This window comes from Carcharhinus amblyrhynchos, chromosome 31 (assembly GCF_965287045.1).
Source record: "Carcharhinus amblyrhynchos chromosome 31, sCarAmb.v2.hapA, whole genome shotgun sequence".
In the NCBI taxonomy this organism is placed as follows: domain Eukaryota; kingdom Metazoa; phylum Chordata; class Chondrichthyes; order Carcharhiniformes; family Carcharhinidae; genus Carcharhinus; species Carcharhinus amblyrhynchos.
Window position 1 is genome coordinate 17,269,715 of NC_137354.1, and position 20,083 is coordinate 17,289,797.

General features: G+C 46.6%; 1 protein-coding gene across 1 annotated transcript in view; it reads right to left on the bottom strand.

Annotated features, from left to right (window-relative positions):
- The window catches only part of wdfy4 (WDFY family member 4), a 262,215-nt gene that overhangs the window by 202,694 nt on the left and 39,438 nt on the right, over positions 1-20,083 (bottom strand). The window contains exons 11-15 of the mRNA XM_080215932.1: positions 14,034-14,638; positions 11,701-11,791; positions 8,122-8,336; positions 5,330-5,442; positions 1,040-1,265 (exon numbers count right to left, since the gene is read on the bottom strand). Of these exons, the coding sequence (XP_080072058.1) occupies positions 1,040-1,265; positions 5,330-5,442; positions 8,122-8,336; positions 11,701-11,791; positions 14,034-14,638 (1,250 nt within the window). The remainder of the gene's footprint in view (positions 1-1,039; positions 1,266-5,329; positions 5,443-8,121; positions 8,337-11,700; positions 11,792-14,033; positions 14,639-20,083) is intronic.

The window sequence follows — 20,083 nt, forward strand, 5'->3', positions numbered from 1 at the left end:
GTGGTTCCGTGGATAGGTTTATGGACGAAAAGGGTTTGGTTTAGGTTAGTGGGTCATTGTTTTGTAACTGGTCGGCGCAACATCGTGGGCCGAAAAGCCTGTTCTGCGCTGTAATGTTCTATGTTCTATCCCCAGTTGCCCCTGGAGAGCAGTTGAGAGTCAACCACGTTGCAGTGGCTCTGGAGTCACATGTAGGCCAGACCAGGTAAGGGTGGCAGATTCCCTTCCCTAAAAGGCATTAGTCAACCAGATGGGTTTTTCTGACAATCAACAACAGAGTCGCACGGTGGCACAGTGGTTAGCACTGCTGCCTCACAGCGCCCAGGGTTCAATTCCTGGTTTGGGTCACTGTGTGTGTGGAGTTTGCACATTCTCCCAGTGAGTGTGTGGGCTTCCTCCCACAGTCCAAAGACATGCAGATTAGGTGGATTGGCCATGCTAAAAAAAGCCCCTTAGTGTCAAGGGGATTAGCTGGGGTAAATACAAGGGTTTATAGGGGTAATGCCTGGGTGGGATTGTGGTAGGTGCAGATTGATGGGCCAAATGGCCTCCTTCTGCACTGTAGGATTCTGAGACTCATGGCCATTAGTGGATTCTTAATTCCAGATATAAAGTTTATTTATTAGTCACAAGTAGGCTTACATTAATAAAGTTATTGTGAAATTCCCCTAGATATTTTATATTGAATTCAAATTCCATCATCTGCTGTGATGGGATTTGAACCTGGGTCCCCACAACATTAGCTGAGATGAATAATCTAGCAATAATACCACTCGGCCATTACACATTTTTACCCAGACTATGTCTCATAACCATGTTGCCCCTTTCTGTTGCCCTTGGAGGACACTTGAGAACCAACCACATTGCTCCATGTAGGCCAGGCCGGGTAAGGACGGCAGATTTCCTTCTCTAAAGGGACGTTAGTGAACCGGATGGGGTTTTCCAACAATCGACAATGGGGCGACACGGTGCACACAGTGGTTAGCAATGCTGCCATCCATCACCACCAGTCTCAATAATTCATATCAATGTTTCATACCCATAGCCAACAACCGACATGTCAAACTCCGCAAAGGAGGGGGCAGTGGATGACTTGATTGGGTTGAAATGCCGAGAGGACATCATGGAGACTAAGCTCATGACGCGGTGTCGCGGTATTGCCCTGCGCCTTGACATGTGGGAGATACTGAATCCCCATATCGGTTTGTTCTTTGCAATCAGTGACCCCCTCCGGCTGACGGTTTCTCTCTGGCCCGGGTCTGTAGCTGTAAGAGAGGAAGCAAAAGGGTTGTGCGTTAATCACCTCTGCAACAGAACCTACTCGCCATACAAGCAAATCACTGCGGATGCTGGAATCTGAAACCAAAGGAGAAAATGCTGGAAAATCTCAGTAGCATCTGTAAGGAGAGAAAAGAGCTGACGTTTTGATGAAGTTTGACAAAGGGTCGTCTGGACTCGAAACGTCAGCTCTTTTCTCTCCTTACAGGTGCTCCAGACCTGCTGAGATTTTCCAGTGTTTTCTCATAGAATCCCTACCGTACAGAAAGAGGCCATTTGGCCCATCGAGTCTGCACCGACCACAATCCCACCCAGGCCCTACCCCCATATCCCTATATATTTTACCCATGAAACCCTCTAACCTACACATCTCAAGACACTAATGGGCAATTTCTCAGCATGGCCAATCAACCTAACCCGCACATCTTTGGACCGTGGGAGGAAACCGGAGCACCCGGAGGAAACCCACATAGACACGAGGAGAATGTGCAAACTCCACACACTCAGTGATCCGAGCCAGGAATCGAACCCAGGTCCCTGGTGCTGTGAAGCAGCAGTGCTAACCACTGTGCTACCGTGCCACCCTTTTGGTTTTAGAGCCCACTCGCCAACCTCACATCGATTAACCACCTCAAACGTATTTCTACAAGGAAGCTGTTTACATGAATTAAAAAGCACTGAGCTATTTAGTTACCACAGATAAATAACAGGCTGGCCAGTGAAGACAAAGCTACTGTTGTCTGCATAAGTCAATAGAAATTCATTTTTACGTCCCGCGCCTCTGCACCATCGAGGAATCTATAAGCTGCCTTTCGCTTCAACGTTCAAAATGAATAAATGTCACTACATTTGGCAAAAAAAATCTTGAAATTGCAAAAAAAAACTTGAAAAAAAGCTGAAGATTGCAGCTATGAGAATTACTGCTAATATTCAGAAAGCTGGGCCTTTGAACAAGTGCTGAAGAATGATCCGTTCTGTTGAAAAGATTCTGCGCACGGTTCCCCCATTCACAAGCACATGTTCCCAGTCCCAGTTTTTATTTCAATCTGCAACAGGGTGGGGGGTTTAAATTTAATTCCGCTCTGTATTTGCATAGTGCAAATTTTTTTTGGTTCAACTCGAGGAAGAAGAACCATCAAAACAAACATAGCAAACTGAATCTGTGGACACAATGGGCATAAATTACTGAGTTATGCTGGTGTATATTTGTGCGAGATCCATTGATATTTGGCATGGATTCTACTTGCACAACTGCAATGATGATGTGGAGACGCCGGCGTTGGACTGGGGTGGGCACAGTAAGAAGTCTCACAACACCGGGTTAAAGTCCAACAGGTTTATTTGGAATCATGAGCTTTCGGAGCCCTGCTCCTTCATCAGGTGGGTCATCTGATCAGGCACTCAGTTGAAGAAGGAACTGTGATAATACACGATCCAAGACTTGACTAGTGAAAGGACTTATTTCCAAGGATCTACAAGAGCAGTAACATGTCTGCAGCCAGTTCTAGAATGCCTCCTGCCTGACAGAACTCCTCCTCTTGGGGTGATTCCCCACTGAGTCCCGATTGGTCACCTAGGCCACATGATTATTACTCTGCTGTGTTGCCCTTGAAGGGACAACCTCTACAGATGTAAGGTAGTCATGAAGGGGCAGCACAGTGGTTAGCACTGTTGCCTCACAGTGCCAGGGACCCGAGTTCAATTCCCAGCCTTGTGTCACTGTCAGTGCAGAGTCTGCACATTCTCCTCATGTCTACATGGGTTTCCTCTGGCTGCTCCGGTTTCCTCCCACAGTCTGAAAGACCGCGCTGGTTAGGTGTATTGGCCGTGCTAAATTCTTCCTCAGTGTACCTGAACAGGCGCCAGAGTGTGGCGACTAGCAGATTTTCACAGTAACTTCATTGCAGTGTCAATGTAAGCCTGCTTGTGATGCTGATAGATAAACATTGAAATTTATTAGGCAGGTTCAAGAAAGCCCCACCTTTACATTTTGCACACTGACCTCCTAACCTTAACACTTAGCCCACAACCAGCAATGTTTCTCGTTGTTCTCCGTGGAAACTTCCTGTGGGTAAATTGGCTTCATGCTTTTCTATATTACAAAGGCAGCTTTCGATTGGCTGTGGAGCACTTCGAATCAGAGAATCTATGGCACGGGGACAGGCCCTTCAGCCCAAACTTGTTCATGCCGACCTAACCCCATTTGCCTGCATTTGGTCAATATCCATCTCAACCGTTCGTATCCATGTATCTGTCCAAATCCCTTTTAAATGTTGTCAACGTTCCTGCCGCAACCACGTCCTCCGGCAATTCATTCCACATACGTACCACCCTTGGTGTAAAAAAAAGTTGCCCCTCAGGTTCTCATTAATTCTTTGCCTTCTTAACTTAAGCCTATGTTCTCCAGATCTCGATTCCCCAGCCCCGGAAAAAAGACCGAGTGCATTCACCCTCTCCATGCCTCTCATGATCTTATACACCTCTATAAGGTCACCCCTCAGTCTCCTGTGCTTAGGGAGTATCCTGATGTAACAAGGGGCATATGATAAAGATACAAGTTGCTTTTCTCTTGAGAACAGTAAACGAGGAACTTGGTGGTTAAAAGAATGATTTGCACTGGGATAAATGGCTAAATCATGAGGGGTAGATAAGCGATTTCAAAATGTTAAAAACTAAAGGTGAACAATGGTGTAAAATATATCCTATTTTTAAGGAAAGCAATTGTCCATTGGAAGGTGTTAATAAGAATATAAGAACTAGGAGCTGAAGTAGGCCCTCAAACCTGTTCTGCCATTCAATAAGATCATGGCTCTTTTTGTGGACTCAGCTCCACTTACCCACCCGCTCACCATAACCCTTAATTCCTTTACTGTTCAAAAATCAACCCATCCTTGCCTTAAAAACATTTATTCTCGGATGCAACATCTTTTGTCAGCCTACATGCTAACACGACAAGGTCTAAAAGCTTTGGGCATAACATTTTTTAAAATTCACTTACGGGATGTGGGTATCGCTGGCTGGACCGACATTGAGTGCCCAACCAGAACTGCCCTCCATTTGAGAGTCAACCACACCGTGTGGATCTGGAGTCACATGTAGAAACACAGAAATCCTACAGTGCAGAAGGGGGCCATTCAGCCCATTGAGTCTGCACCAACAACAATCCCACCCAGCCCTAATCCCTGTAACCCCAAATACTTATCCTGCTAATCCTTCTAACCTCAGCTTCCCAGGACACTAAGTGCCAATTTAGCATGGCCAATGCACCTAACCCGCACATTTTTGGACTGCGGGAGGAAACCAGAGCACCCAGAGGAAACCCACGCAGACTTGGGGAGAACGTGCAAGCTCCACACAGACAATTATCCAAGCTGGGAATCAAACCCGGGTCCCCGGAGCTGTGAGGCAGCAGTGCTAATCACTGTGCCAAAGTAGGCCAGGCCAGGGAAGGACGGCAGATTTCCACCCCTGAAGGACATTAGTGATGAGTTTTTACAGCCATCAACAATGGTCATCATTCGATATTTAATCCCAGATAGTTGCTGAATTCAAATTTCACCATCTGCCATGGTGGGATTTAAACACAGACACCCAGATCCTGACCCAGATTCCTGGTTTACTACTTTATTTATTATCATTTATTAATCATCACAAGTAGGCTTATATTAACACTGCAACGGAGTTACTGTGAAAATCCCCTAGTCGCCACACTCCAGGCCTGTTTGGGTACACTGAGGAAGAATTTAGCATGGCCATTGCATCTAACCAGCACGTCTTTTGGACTGTGGGAGGAAACCCCAAGCAGACACAGGGAGAATGTGCAGAATCCGCATAGATAGTGATCCAAGCCAGGGATCGAACCCGGGTCCCTGGCACTGAGAGGCAGCAGTGCTAAGCACTGTGTGCCTCCATGCCATCCCAATGCCACTGACTCCCCACTGACAAACATGCTTTGCACAGTGCTGTTCTGCCACCAGTTCCGACTGAGCCTTCATTCTGCAGAATGGTTCCGGCCGCTCCCATCATTCCGACCCACCTGTCGTGCGCTTACCATTGGAGCCAGCCAGTTGGCAGGAAAGATCGATTTGATGTTTGCCAGATGAGTCACCCACTTGGGTCTTTCCAACCGTACAATTCAGGGGACCACCAAGGCGCAGGAAACGTCTGTGAATTGTAAATCAGAAACATGGCACAATCGCAACATAGATACAACACAAAAGGCAGCCATTCAGCCCATTATGTGTGTTCCAGCTCTTAAGTATCCAATTAACTCCACACCCATGCTCTTACCCTAATTGTACTCTAAGTTGATTTTGACACATTTATTGTAAAGTGTAAAATGCAAGCAAATTGCTACATTAACACTTGTATTATTGAGGCTATATCCCTTTCGGAGGGAGGGTTTTCTGGTAATTTCACCAAAGCTAACAATTTATGGAAAACCAGAAGGATTTTTTTTCAAAGTTTATTTATTAGTCACAGATAGGCTTACATTAACACGGCAATGAAGTTACTGTGAAAATCTCCTAGTTGCCACACTCCACTGCCTGTTTGGGTACACTGAGGGAGAATTTAGCGTGGCCAGCACACCTAATTAGCACGCCTTTTGGACTATGGGAGGAAATCCACACAGAAAGGACATGTAGACTCCGCACAGACAGTGACCCAAGCTGGGAATCAAACCCGGTCCCTGGCCCTGGAATTCCCTCGCTCCACCCCTCCCCTCTCTATCTCCCTTTCCTTCCTTAGGAATATCTTTCAACAATTATTGAGGCAGCAGCGCTAACCGCTTTACCTCCTGTGGTTGAGGTAGAGGATCAGCCATGGTCATGTTGAATGGCAACAAAAGAGGCTCAATGGGCTGAACGGCCTACACCTTCTCCTATTTTTCTGTGTTTCTACGTTAACGTTTTGAGTCCAGTTTGGCTCTTCCTCAGAACATAGTTCTGAAGTGGAAAGGCGGGCAGTCAATTTACATGCAGTAAACTCCAACAACTAGCATTGCAATGATGGCCAGATCTGTTTGAGACACTGGTCGATGGAGAAATATTGTCCAGGGATATGTGGACAAAGAGAACATGGACATCAAAGTCCTCCTGTTTTTCAATTAACTATTCTTTCACTAACAGGGAGAAACATAACAGCGAGAGACCTGGGTCAGCTTTTCTTTGAATTTGTTCACGAGATGTGGGTGTCACTGGTTAGGCCAGCATTTATCGCCCACCCCTAATTGCCCTTGAAAAGGTGGCGGTGAGCTGCCTTCTTGAACTGCTGCAGTCCATGTGCTATAGGTACACCCACAGCATTGTTAGGAAGGACATCCCAGGATTTTGTCCCAGCCACAGTGAAGGAACACTGATATAATTCCAAGTCAGGATAGTGAGTGGCTTGGAGGGGAACATGGGTGGTGTCCCCATGTGTCTGCTGCCCTTGTCCTTCTGGTTGGAAGTGGTCACAGGTTTGCAAGGTGCTGTCGAAGGACTCTTCACAACTTACTACTGTGCATCTTGCGACAGTGGTGGAGGGAGTGGATGTTGGCGGATGAGATGCCAACAGAGCAGGGCTGCTTTGTCCTGGACAGTATCGAGCTTCTTGAATGTTGTTGGAGCTACACCCATCCAGGCAAGTGGGGAGTATTCCATCTGACTTGTGCCGTGTAAGTGGTGGACAGGCTTCGGGGAATCAGGAGGTGAGTTACTCGGTGCAGAATTCCCAGTCTCTGGACTGTTCTTGCAGCCACAGAATTTACATGGCTGGCGCAGTTCAGTTTCTGACAAGATGTTGTCAATTTCAATGCATTGTAACTATGAGTTGAGCTGGATTGTAATTGACAAGGCTCTGGATGAGGGAGCCAACATTGTATCAAAAAAAGCGAGAAATTCCTACACTGTAAGAACTGTAGAATTTATCACCAGCATTAATATTTACGACACCTCTCTGCCTTCCCAGCACAGTGCCCCAATAAAATTGCCATTTCATCATAAGAAACTGACATAAGTGGTAGGTTTTAAGAAGAGCAATGCTATAACTTCAGTAACAACAATATGCATTTGTGTTGCCCCGTTAACATTGTAAGTCATCCCAAGCTGATCAACGGGGGTCCTTCCAGACAAAATTTAAACACCAAAGGAAATATTAGAAAAGAGTGAACAATAATTTGTTAAAAGAGATTCCTAAGGAAGGAAAGGGAGATAGAGAGGGAAGGAATTCCAGGGCCTCGGCAATCGAAAAGACAACACCACTACTTTCTCAGGAGGCTACAAAAATTTGGCACATCCGCTACGACTCTCACCAACTTCTATAGATGTACCATGGAAAGTATTCTTTCTGGTTGTGTCACAGCTTGGTATGGCTCCTGCTCTGCCCAAAACTGCAAAGGGTCATGAATGTAGCCCAATCCATCCAGCTTCCCCTCCATTGACTGTCTACACTTCCTGCTGTCTCAGCAAAGCAGCCAGCACAATTAAGGACCCCACGCACCCCAGATATTCTGTCTTCCACCTTCTTCTGTCAGGAAAAGGATACAAAAGTCTGAGATCACACAGCAAGCAACTCAAGAACAGCTTCTTCCCTGCTGCTGTCAGACTTTTGAATGGATTTACCTTGCATTAAGTTGATCTTTCTCTACACTCTAGCTATGACTGTAACACTACATTCTGCACTCTCTCCTTTCCTTCTCTATATACCGTATGCTTTGTGTATAGTGCACAAGAAACAATACTTTTCACTTGTCCCAATACACGTTGCAATAATAAATCAAATCAAAAAAGCAATGCAATGTGGAAAAGAGCTTTGCCAAGTGTATCCAAGTGAGAGTGAGTGAAACAAAGAGATGGAGAATACCTCAGGATTGGAGGATCAATTGTCTGGCAAGCCAACTTCTCGAAAATCCTGATGAGAGGTAAGTGTAATGGGTGGCCGTTATCAGCCAAGGCCTCCTGGCAGCGGCTCATCAGGACGGTCAGAAGTCCAGATGCACACATGGTCTGGCGGTTCCTGTCAGATTTGACAAGCGACAGAACGTAATCTGCCACGGCATACTGCAACTCCAGGGACTGCTGTAGGGGGCAAAAGGGAAAGTTGGCTTTTCTCACATTGCCAAGCACGAGAAAGACTTGAGGACACCAAACATCCTCTTGTACTTTACCATAGAATCATAGAACCATACACAGCGCAGAAGAGGCCCTTCAGCCCATCGAGTCCACACTGACACCCTCTGATGAAGGAGCTTTTGTATTTTAATGGCACATTTAAACTAACATTTGTAAACTAATAAGTAGAAAACAGATAACAAAAAGTAACTGAACAAATGTATGAGAAAGCTCCTTTTTAAAATATTAAACTAGAGCAGGGGTATATTCCACAATATACCAGGGGTATATTCCACAATAAACTTGTGGGCCTGTATACAGTAGCTCTGGCTACTTGTGTTAATCTTACACCATATCCTATGAGTGTGATGGGAAGTCAGCTCACTGACCTACTCCCTCCCCACTCCAATTTGTACTGCCATTTTTGCGTAACGACCCACCCCACATCAGACAAACTGGTGAATGCCGGCACATTAGCAACATTTAACAGGCATCTGGATGGGTACGTCTACAGCGTGACACAGGCCCTTCGGCCCAACTTGTCCATGCCACCCTTCTTTTTTAACCACTAAGCTAGTCCCAATTGCCGGCATTTGGCCCATATCCCTCTACCCATCTTACCCATGTAACTGTCTAAATGCTTTTTAAAAGACAAAATTGTACCCATCTCTACCACCACCTCTACCAGCTCATTCCAGACATTCACCACCCTCTGTGAGAAAAAATAGTCCCTCTGGACCTTTTCATATCTCTCCCCTCTCATCTTAAACCTATGCCCACTAGTTTTAGACTCCCCTACCTTTGGGGAAAGATATTGACTCTCGAGCTGATCTATGCCCCTCGTTATTTTATAGACCTCTATAAGATCACCCCTGAGTCTCCTATGCTCCAGGGAATAGGGAAGGAATAGAAACATGGTCCAAGTTAGCCAGAAGGTTTCTTTTTTAATTTAGATAGTGCATCATGAGCGACACAGGCTTGGAGGGGCCGAAGGGCCTATTCCTGTGCTGTATTTATCATTGTTCTTTGCTCTTTATAAATGTTAATACCTTCTTGCTCTCATTTTCCACCCTGCTGCCCACTCTCACTGACATATTCTCAATCAATGGGAAGAGGCCAGTTGTTTGTTCTGTGAGGGAGGCAATGGCCCAGTGGTATTATCGTTAAACTATTAATCCAGAAACTCAGCTAATGTTCTGGGGATTCGGGTTCGAATCCCGTCACGGCAGATGGTGGAATCTGAATTCAATAAAAAAAATCTGGAAGTAAGAATGGACTGATGACCATGAAACCATTGTCGGAAAAACCCCACAAATAAAAGAAAGTAAAGTATTTAGTCCAATTTCATTTATGTATATGAAAGACAACCATGTAGACCATTGGCTTATGCTCAGTGATCTACACTTCTCGCCAGTGACCACTGTTTGGCGCCACTCAGCACAGTGATAGGTGGCACAGTGGTTAGCACTGCTGCCTCACAGCTCCAGGGTCCTGGGTTCAATTCCTGGCTTGGGTCACTGTCTGTGCGGAGTTAGCACATTTCTCCCCCCCCCATCTGCATGGGTTTCCCTCGGGTGTTCCACTTTCCTCCCACACTCCAACGATGTGTAGGTTAGGTGCATTGGCCATGCTAAATTGGCCCTTAGTGTCCTGGGATGTGTAGGTTAGAGGGATCAGCGGGGTAAATGTGTGGGGTTACGGGGATAGGGCTAAGGTGTTGTTGGTGTAGACTCGAGGGGCTGAACAGCCTCCTTCTGCACTGTTGGGATTCTATATCTATGCCAAACATGTTAAAGATACTGATACATCAATAAGTTGATGCAGTTGAACAGCACATCTGAGGATACAAATAAAAGAAAAAAATATCAAAAATAATAAAGTTCTGTACATGGAACAAAGAGTGAGTCAGGATCCCTTGCTGTGCAAGAACCCTTGCTTCTTTTTATGCAACATAAGTTACGTTCACCCAAGCCAGGCTCCTAGTATACAGCTAATTCAAATAGCATGCAGAGAAGGATCATCACACTCCAATGCCAATTTACTGACCAGTCCTCCCTCACCAGTGAGAACAGTCAGTGCTTCCTCGATGGGCTGAATGGCCATCTTCTGCACTGTAGGGATTCTATGATTCTATGATTCTATAAATAGCCTAGCTCCAGTTCCTAGATTTTGGATTCTGGAATCCCCCATGAGCAGAAATAACTCTCTCATACCTCCCCTGTCGAATCCCCTCATGATTTTCCACATCTCAATTCAATCAGTCTTCATTCCTCAAGCTGATGTGAATCAGGATATGTGGACTGGCCTCATCATTTAATCTTATAAAGCCATTGTTTTTATTCATCTGTGGGACGTGGGTGTCGCTGGCTGGGCCAGCACTTATTGCCCATCCCTAGTTGCCCCTTGAGAAGGTGGTGGTGAGCTGCCTTCTGGAATCGCTGCAGTCCACATGCTGTGGGCTGACCCACAGTGCCGTTAGGGAGGGAATTCCAGGATTTTGGCCCAGCAGCTGCGAAGGAACAGCGATATATTTCCAAGTCAGGATAGTGAGTGGCTTGGAGGGGAACTTGCAGGTGGTGGTGTTCCCATGTATCTGCTGCCCTTGTCCTTCTAGATGGAAGTGGTCGTGGGTTTGGAAGGTGCTGTCTAAGGATCTTTGGGGAATTGCTGCAGTGTATCTTGTAGATAGTACACACTGCTGCTACTGAGCATTGATGGTGGAGGGAGTGGACGTTTGTAGATGTGGTGCCAATAGGGCGGTGTACTTTGTTCTGGGTGGTGTCAAGCTTCTTAAATGTTGTTGGAGCTGCACCCACCCAGGCAAGTGGGGAGTATTCCATCACACTCCTGACTTGTGTCTTGTAGATGGTGGACAGGCTTTGGGGAGACAGGAGGTGAGTTACTCGCTGCAGTATTCCTAGCCTCTGACCTTGTAGCCATTGTGTTTATGTGGCGAGTCCAGTTGAGTCTCTGGTCAATGGTAACCCCAAGAATGTTGATAGTGGGGGGATTCAGTGATGGTTACACTATTGAATGTCAGGGCGTGATGGCTAGGGTGATGGTGATGGTCATTGCCTGGCATTTGTGAGATGCGTATGTTACTTGCTATTTGTGTTTTGGTGCATCACCTCCGTATCTGCTGGTCAATATGTCCTTTGCGAAGAGCATTGCCATTTAGTAAATAGGGAAGATTCAGCTCAGAAGCTCAGGCCAGCTATCTTACAAGAGTTGAGAGTGAAAGCAAACAATGGATTACACTGAAAAGCTGTATGAGGTCAACGCATTTCACTCTCAATGATGACGACACAATGAAAGACTGATAGATAAATACCTGTGGGTTTTCTTCACATCTCAGGTCTGGTAGCAGATCCATGATCACACAGATAGCACCCGGATGGACAAGCACAGGGTCTGTCGCAAACCTTCATAAAGAAATACAAATCTGTGAATCCACCTCATTAGCTGTGTATTATAAACAACTGCGGCCTCACAGTTCCAGGGATCCGGGTTCAATTCCCGGCCTTAGGTCACTGTCTGTGTGGAGTTTGTACGTTCTCCCCGTGTCTGCTTGGGTTTCCTCCGGATGCTCTAGTTTCCTCCCACTGTCCAAAGATATGCAGGTTAGGTGGATTGACCATGCTAAATTGCCCCTTAGTATCCCAAGGTGTGCAGGTTAGGGGGATTGTCGAATGGCCTCCTTATGCACTGCAGGGATTCTATGATTCTTTGGAGATGCAACACGCAGCTTGAGACATCAGGCTTAGTGAGTCCTTTGTCCCGGGAGACAAAGTCTCCAACAACAGTCAAAAAAATAATTGGTTTGAGAGTCTAAAGTTGGGTGATTCTGCTCCTTTACCCAAAGAGCTAATTTCAAACTGAACCAGAATTTCACTCAAGCTTGCTTCTCATCACCAAGAATAAATCCTCAGAGACGAATCCCGAGAATTTCTTACAAGGATGTACTGGAGTCTTATTAAATTAAGAAATGGAGCTTTCTGTAGCCTTAATACAGATATATTCCCCGGCACAAGAGACTTTAATGCAGTGGTATTATTTCATTTTATGAAGCGTAGAATTTATTACAGGAGAACAGGGGTGTGATTGAAAAGTGCAGGCACATCAATCTCAGATGAGATCACTCCAGGCCGGGCTAATTAGAACTGCCTTTTGAAAAATCAGCCTCATAAACCACTACACCGAAAGAACTTTCTCACACGGAATGGTTATTAATGCACCGGGGAGGATGTGCAGGTTAGGCGCATGGGGCCATGCTAAGTTGCCCCTTAGGTGTTCCAGGATGTGTAGGTTAGAGGGATTAGCAGGGTAAATATGTGGGGTTACAGGGATAAGGTCTAAGTGGGATTGTCATTGGTGCAGCTTGTCATTGGGCTGGCTTCTGTGCTGTAGGGTTTCTGTGACCCTATTTTAACTGGTTCTGGCAATCTCGTTCTCCATTCTAAGTTATGGACAAGGAACTTTAAAAAAGCAAAGTGTATTTATTAGTCACAAGTAGGCATGCATTAGCACTGCAATGAAGTTACTGTGAAATTCCCCAAGCGGCCACATTCTGCCGCCTGTTTCAGGTCAATGCACCTAACCAACATGTCTTTCGGGCTGCGAGAGGAAACTGGAGCACCTGCAGGAAACTCACGCAGATACGGGGAGAACATGCAAACTCCACACAGGCAGTGACCCCAGCAGGGGAATCGAACCCTGGTCCCTGGCTCTGTGAGGCAGCAGTGCTAACCACTGTACCGCCACTAAAGGGGAGGGAGAATGAATAAAGAAGTTACTGATTGAGGAGTAAAGCATAATTATCCACCAGATCTATACATCACATTACCTGCAGTTTGGTAAATCCTTTAATTAGAATTCCTTGACTTAAACTGCACGGAATTACTGGAAGGAATTAAATTAATGCACAGTAAGATTTAATATAGATCGAAATGTGAGTTGCACGAATCTACACAGCTCTCCTCTGAATATTCTAGTTAACTGGTACTTTTGCTAATGACGGTCCTACCTCTCTTCAACAACCTAAACCTGGCAGCATGGTGGCACAGTGGTTAGCGCTGCTGCCTCACAGTGCCAGGGACTTGGGTTCAATTCCAGGCTTGGGTCACTGTCCGTGCGGAGTTTGCGCGTCTCCCCGCCCGTGTCTGTGTGGGTTTCCTCCGGATGCTCTGGTTTCCTCCCACAGTTCAAAAGACAGGACGGTTAGGTGCCGAGTTTTCTCTCAGAGTACCTGGACAGGCACCAGAGTGGAGCGATAAGAGGATTTTTTTACAGTAACTTCATTGCAGTGTTAACACAAGACTACTAATACACAATGGGTGGTATGGTGGCACAGTGGTTAGCACTGCTGCCTCACAGCACTAGAGACCTGGGTTCAATTCTGGCCTTGGGTGACTGTGTGGGGTTTGCACATTCTCCCCATGTCTGCGTGGGTTTCCTCCAGGTGCTCCGGTTTCCTCCCACAGTCTAAAGATGTGCGATTTGGTGGAATGGGCATGCTAAATTGCAGCTTATTAACAGGGTAAATAAGTGGGGTTACAGGGATAAGGTGTGGGAGTGCAGACCCAATGGGCCAAATGGCCTCCTTCTGCACTGTAGGGATGCTATGAAACTTTAAACATGGCTTGTGTGTTTTCAGTAATATCCTACCTGTCCTCAGGTTCAACATGTAACAGCTTCTCTGCAGGTTCCTCTGTGCTGTTGGATGCATCGCAATGACTCCCAGTCACCTCCACCTCACTGTCACGGCGCGATTCATTGAGACTTGCGGGCAGATAGATCTGCTGAGTGGAACAGGGAGAAGACAACTTGCCTTTGGCCATCTGGTCCAGGAAACCAAAGAGTTTCAAGCACTTCCTCAATTTTGGCGGGATGTCCTCCTTGGAATCGTGAGCGGAAGTCAGCAACTCCTCAAACGTTCTGCTGGTACCGATACTCGACGAGCACTCCAACCTTCCCCCTTCACCACCGAAGCAACCAAAGAGGCGGAGGTCTTCCGTCACCTTGTCGAACTGGCCCTGAGTCCTGAAGAAGTGACAGTTGACAGGGTCGGAGTGCATGGCGAAGGTGAGGGTGCAGAGCGTTGACTGGATCAGGTCCCAGACGTCATTCTGATCCATCGCGGCCCAATTGCCCGATGGCGGGTCGCGCAGCGCCCCCTCCGTGTCAGCCAGCACCGATTGCAAAGCGTTGAACCCGCCAGCAGTCCGGAACGCGGTGCGGGCTTTTGGCATTCCCAAGACGTTTAACAGGGACTGCAGCGGAAGGAGAGATACAGGAGGTCACAGTGTTAAATTGCATGTCCGATTATACAACTATAAATGTATTACCTGGTCACAGAAAAGCAGCGATGCTGAGAAATTCTCATTGTTTTGTTTTTGCACAGTGCATTGTTTGCCAACCTCATTCAGGAGCACCCTATGTGGGTGGATGAGACGCCTACAACGTAGTTTCGCATATCAGAAAGGAAGTTTAAATTGATCAGATAATCTTAAAATAGAGATAGAAGGCTACTTGTACAATCAAGCCTCTGATGGCTGTTTGAAGAGCAGCGTCATCTAAAGAGTCTCATTCCCCCTCCTTGTTTCCCTTCTTCTTTTGCAAGTTTTTTTTTGAGGTGGCACAGTGGTTAGCACTGCTGTCTCACAGTGTCAGGGACCCGGGTTCGATTCCCGACTTGGATCATTGTGCAGACTCCACACAGACATTCTCCCCGTGTCTGCGTGGGTTTCCTCCAGGTGCTCCGGCTCTCTCCCGTAGTCTGAAAGACGTGCCGGTTAGATGCTAAATTCTCCCTCAGTGTACCTGAATGGGGGTACCAGAAGCACAGACGTGGGTCAGGGTGGAGGAGGAGAAACGCATTGTTAAGATGGCAGCGCGGGCTCGTTGGGCCGAAGGGCCTGTTTCCCGTGCTGGGTTGTTCTTTGTCTGTTGGCACCGGAGTGTGGCAACTAGGGGATTTTCACAGTAACTTCATTGCAGTGTTAATGTAAGACTACTTGTGACAGTAGTAAAATAAAGTAAATAAAACAAAATGTTCATTGAATCTGCTTCCAGCTCATACCAACTCATTGTACAACTTATTTCTCCTAACTTACTCTCTGATTTTAGGCCAACTATCTTGAATCAGTTCCCCAAGGTCACTGACCTACCCACTAGTAGAATCCATCACCTTAGTGATGGGAAGAGATAGGCGTGAACCTCGGGTCAGCAATTTTAGCTGGGGTAAGGGCGATTATGAGGCTATCAGGAGTGAATTAGGAAGCATGGATTGGATTAGGGGATTACAGGGACTGGGAACATCTGAAATGTGGAATTTTTTCAAGGAGCAGCTACTGCGAGTCCTTGATAGGTATGTCCCTGTCAGGCATGGTGGATTTGGTAGATCTAGGGAACCGTGGTGCACTAAAAGAGTTGAGTCGATGGTTAAAAAGAAAAAGGAGGCTTATGTTCGGATGAGATTGGAGGGCTCAGATAGTGCACTAGAAAGCTTTAGATTGGCTAGGAGGGAGTTGAAGAGTGAGTTGAGAAGGGCTAAAAGAGGACATGAGAAGACTTTGGCTGATAGGATTAAGGAGAATCCTAAGGCGTTCTATAAGTATGTCAAGAACAGAAGGTTGGTCAGGGCAAGATTAGGGCCAGTTACAGACAGCAGGGGGAAGTTGTGTGTGGAACCGGAGGAGATTGGAGAAGTATTGAACCAATATTTCTCTTCGGTGTTCACGCAGGGGGACATGAATATAGCTGAGGAGGACATTGGGTTGCAGGGGTGTAAAATAGACAGTATTACGGTTGATAAAGAGGATGTGCTGGAAATTCTTGAGGGGCTGAAAATAGATAAGTCCCCTGGTCCGGATGGGATCTACCCTAGGATTCTCTGGGAGGCTAGAGAGGTGATTGCAGAGCCTCTGGCTCAGATCTTCAGGTCGTCATTGGTCTCTGGTGTAGTCCCGGAGGATTGGAGGATAGCGAATGTTGTCCCATTGTTTAAGAAGGGGAACAGAGACTTTGCCGGGAATTATAGACCGGTGAGTCTTACTTCTGTTGTGGGCAAGGTCTTAGAAAAAATTATTAGGGATAGGATTTATAGTTATTTGGAGTGTAATGAATTGATTAGAAATAGTCAGCATGGTTTTGTAGCAGGTAGGTCGTGCCTTACTAACCTTATTGAGTTTTTTGAGAAGGTGACCAAAGAGGTGGATGGGGGTAAGGCAGTTGACGTGGTATACATGGATTTTAGTAAGGCGTTCGATAAGGTTCACCATGGTAGGCTTCTGCAGAAAATGCGGATGTATGGGATTGTGGGTAATCTAGGAAGTTGGATCAGGAATTGGCTATCAGATAGGAGACAGAGGGTGGTGGTGGATGGTAAATATTCATCATGGAGTGCAGTTACGAGTGGTGTGCCTCAGGGATCTGTTTTGGGGCCACTGTTGTTTGTAATTTTTATTAATGATCTGGATGAGGGTATAGTTGGGTGGATTAGTAAATTTGCTGATGACACCAAAGTTGGAGGTGTGGTAGATTGTGAGGAAGGGTGTCATAGTCTGCAGGGAGACTTAGACAGGTTGCAGAGCTGGGCCGAGAGGTGGCGGATGGAATTTAATGCGGAGAAGTGTGAGGTAATTCACTTTGGTAGGAGCAACAGATGTGTCGAGTATAGGGCTAACGGGAGGACTTTGAATAGTGTGGATGAACAGAGGGATCTAGGTGTGTGTGTACATAGATCCCTGAAAGTTGGGAATCAAGTAGATAAGGTTGTCAAGAAGGCGTACGGTGTCTTGGCGTTTATTGGTAGGGGGATTGAATTTAGGAGTCGCAGTGTAATGTTGCAACTGTACACTACTCTAGTGCGGCCGCACTTGGAGTACTGTGTGCAGTTCTGGTCCCCGCATTACAAGAAGGATGTGGAGGCGTTGGAGAGGGTGCAGAGGAGGTTTACTAGGATGTTGCCTGGTATGGTGGGGAGGTCCTATGAGGAGAGACTGAGGGATCTAGGGTTGTTTTCGTTGGGAAGAAGGCGGCTAAGAGGGGATCTTATTGAAACATATAAGATGATTAGAGGTTTAGATAGGGTGGATAGTGATAGCCTTTTTCCTCGGATGGAGAAAGCTAGCACGAGGGGGCATGACTTTAAATTAAGGGGGGGTAGCTACAGGACGGATGTTAGGGGTAGGTTCTTTACCCAGCGGGTGGTGAGGGATTGGAATGCCCTGCCTGCTGCAGTTGTAGATGCGTCTAGTTTGGGGGCGTTTAAGAGATCTCTGGATAGGTTTATGGACGAAAAGGGATTGGTATAGGCTAGTGGGTCATTGTTTTTGTAACTGGTCGGCGCAACATCGTGGGCCGAAGGGCCTGTTCTGCGCTGTAATGTTCTATGTTCTATGTTCTATGGAACCATAGAATCTCTACCATGTAGATGGAGGCCCTTCGGCACATCAAGTCTGTACTGACTCTCCAAAATAGCACCTTCCCCAGAACTGCCTCCTTGCTATCCCCTTTAACCCTGCAAATTTACCATGCCATCTTGGGACCCTGAAGGACAATTTAGCATAGCCAATCCTCCTAACCTGCACATCTTTGGAAGCTAAGGATCAATTTAGCATAGCCAATCCTCCTAACCTGCACATCTTTGGACGCTAAGGATCAATTTAGCATAGCCAATCCATCTAACCAGCACATCTTTGGAGTGTGGGGGTAGACCGGAGCACCCGAAGGAAACCCACGCAGACATGAGGAGAATGTACAAACTCCCCAACAGACAGTCACCCCGAGGTCAGAATCAAACCCGGGTCCCTGGCGCTGTGACGTAGCAGTGCTAACCACTGTGCCACCCAAGGATTGTCACCCACGTGGAAACATGTTTTCCTTCTGTACTATAGCCAAACAGCTGATAATTTTGGACATCTGAATTAAATCTCCCCTTGGCCCCAAGAACAAGCCAAGCTTCCTAATCCTTGCAATTTAACACTCCCATTGATAGGCACAGCTATGGATTCAAACGAATCTTAGCTTTTGAGGGTGGGGGAGATCCCAATTCAAACTACCACACACACAGGAAATTGAAACAGGACTAACCAGCGCATTGCTGAATCAACTGCAAATAGAACACAGCAATAAGAGAACCAGGAAGAACAAGGATGAGAGAACAAGAAGTCCTCTGCATTTGTATAGCATCTTTCACTATCCCGGAAACACCTAGTGTCCAGCCACTGAGGTTGTTTAGAAGTATAATCATTGCTCCAGTACAGTGTGCACAGCAAGCTCCCACAAACAGTAATGGCCAGGGAATTTATTTTGGTGCTTTTGGTTGGAAGGTAAGTCAGCATACCTCATCCATTCTTTTCTGAGCTGGTGCTTTGGGATTTTTGACACCCAATGGGAGAGGGAAGGTGAGGCCTCTGTTTCAGTCACATTTAGGAAAATCCGCGGCACACAACACCCATTTGTCATCTCAGTAGCTGTTGTACACAGCCTTTATATAGAAAGGGAACTTTTGCCAAACACAGGATACTGACGTGAAGGAGCTGCTCATTTGCACAAGTCACATGGAGACACCCCCTGACAGATGACAGGGACCCTCCCCACCAGTCAACACAAGTGACTGCTCCCCCTTCCCCCCCTCGGACACAGGCGACTGGGCCGCTCCCCCCAAAACAGGCGACTTGGACCCCCTCTCAACGACACAGGCAACTGGGGCCCCCCACCCCCCACTGACACAGACAATTGGGCTCCCCCCCACAACACAGGCAACTGAGGCCCCCCCACCGACACAGGCGATGGAGGCCCTAGCAGAAACCCCAGATCACCTGGAGGTAAGAACATCTCCTTCCCATCCCATCAAAATGGAGAATAGATCTTTCAGGAGTTTTTAACCAGGATACCAAACAGATTAATCCCAATGGCTATGAAACAAAGGCTAAACGGAGACTATGCGAGGCATCAGCCAGTCCTCACTATTCTTTTCAGTATACAACCAACAGGGAGAGGGGATAATGTGATAGAAGGTCTGGTACGGGTTGCTGGTGTTAGGATCTAAGCAGATATCACACAGGTAGGCAAGTCTCCATTCCACCCCCACCTCTCTACAGCATTTAATTGAAGTTTGCACCCTGTTTGGCTGAGGCAGGTATCTTCCATCCATTTCCATCCCTACAACAAACATTTTATTGACAATGATTCCAGGAGAAAAAGGAAGTGTTTCAGTGATGAACAGAGGTTTACAAGGTGATGAGTGGCATGGACAGAGTGGATAGTCAGAAGCTCTTTCCTAGCGTAGAATAGTCGAGTACTAGGGGACATAGATTTAAGATGCGTGGGGAAAAATTTAAAGGAGATGTGTGAGGCACGATTTTTGCACAGAGGGTGGTGAATGTCTACCCGGGGAGGTAGAGGGAGCAGGTGCAATAGTGGCATTTAAGGGGCAGCGAGATGAATACGTGAATAGGATGGGGATGGAAGGATACAACTCCATAGGTATATATGGTTTTAGTTTAGGCAGGCATTCATGAACAGCGCCAGCTTGGAGGGCCGAAGGGCCTGTTCCTATGCTGTATTATTCTTTGTTGCTCTTTGAACCAGATTGCAGATACAATCAGTAAATTTTTATTGACTGACTTCCCTTTTCATCTGCATCTTACTTGGCCAAGTTTAACTTTGCAAAGTTGTTTTCTGTTCTGCGTGTATGGGGTTTGAATGCG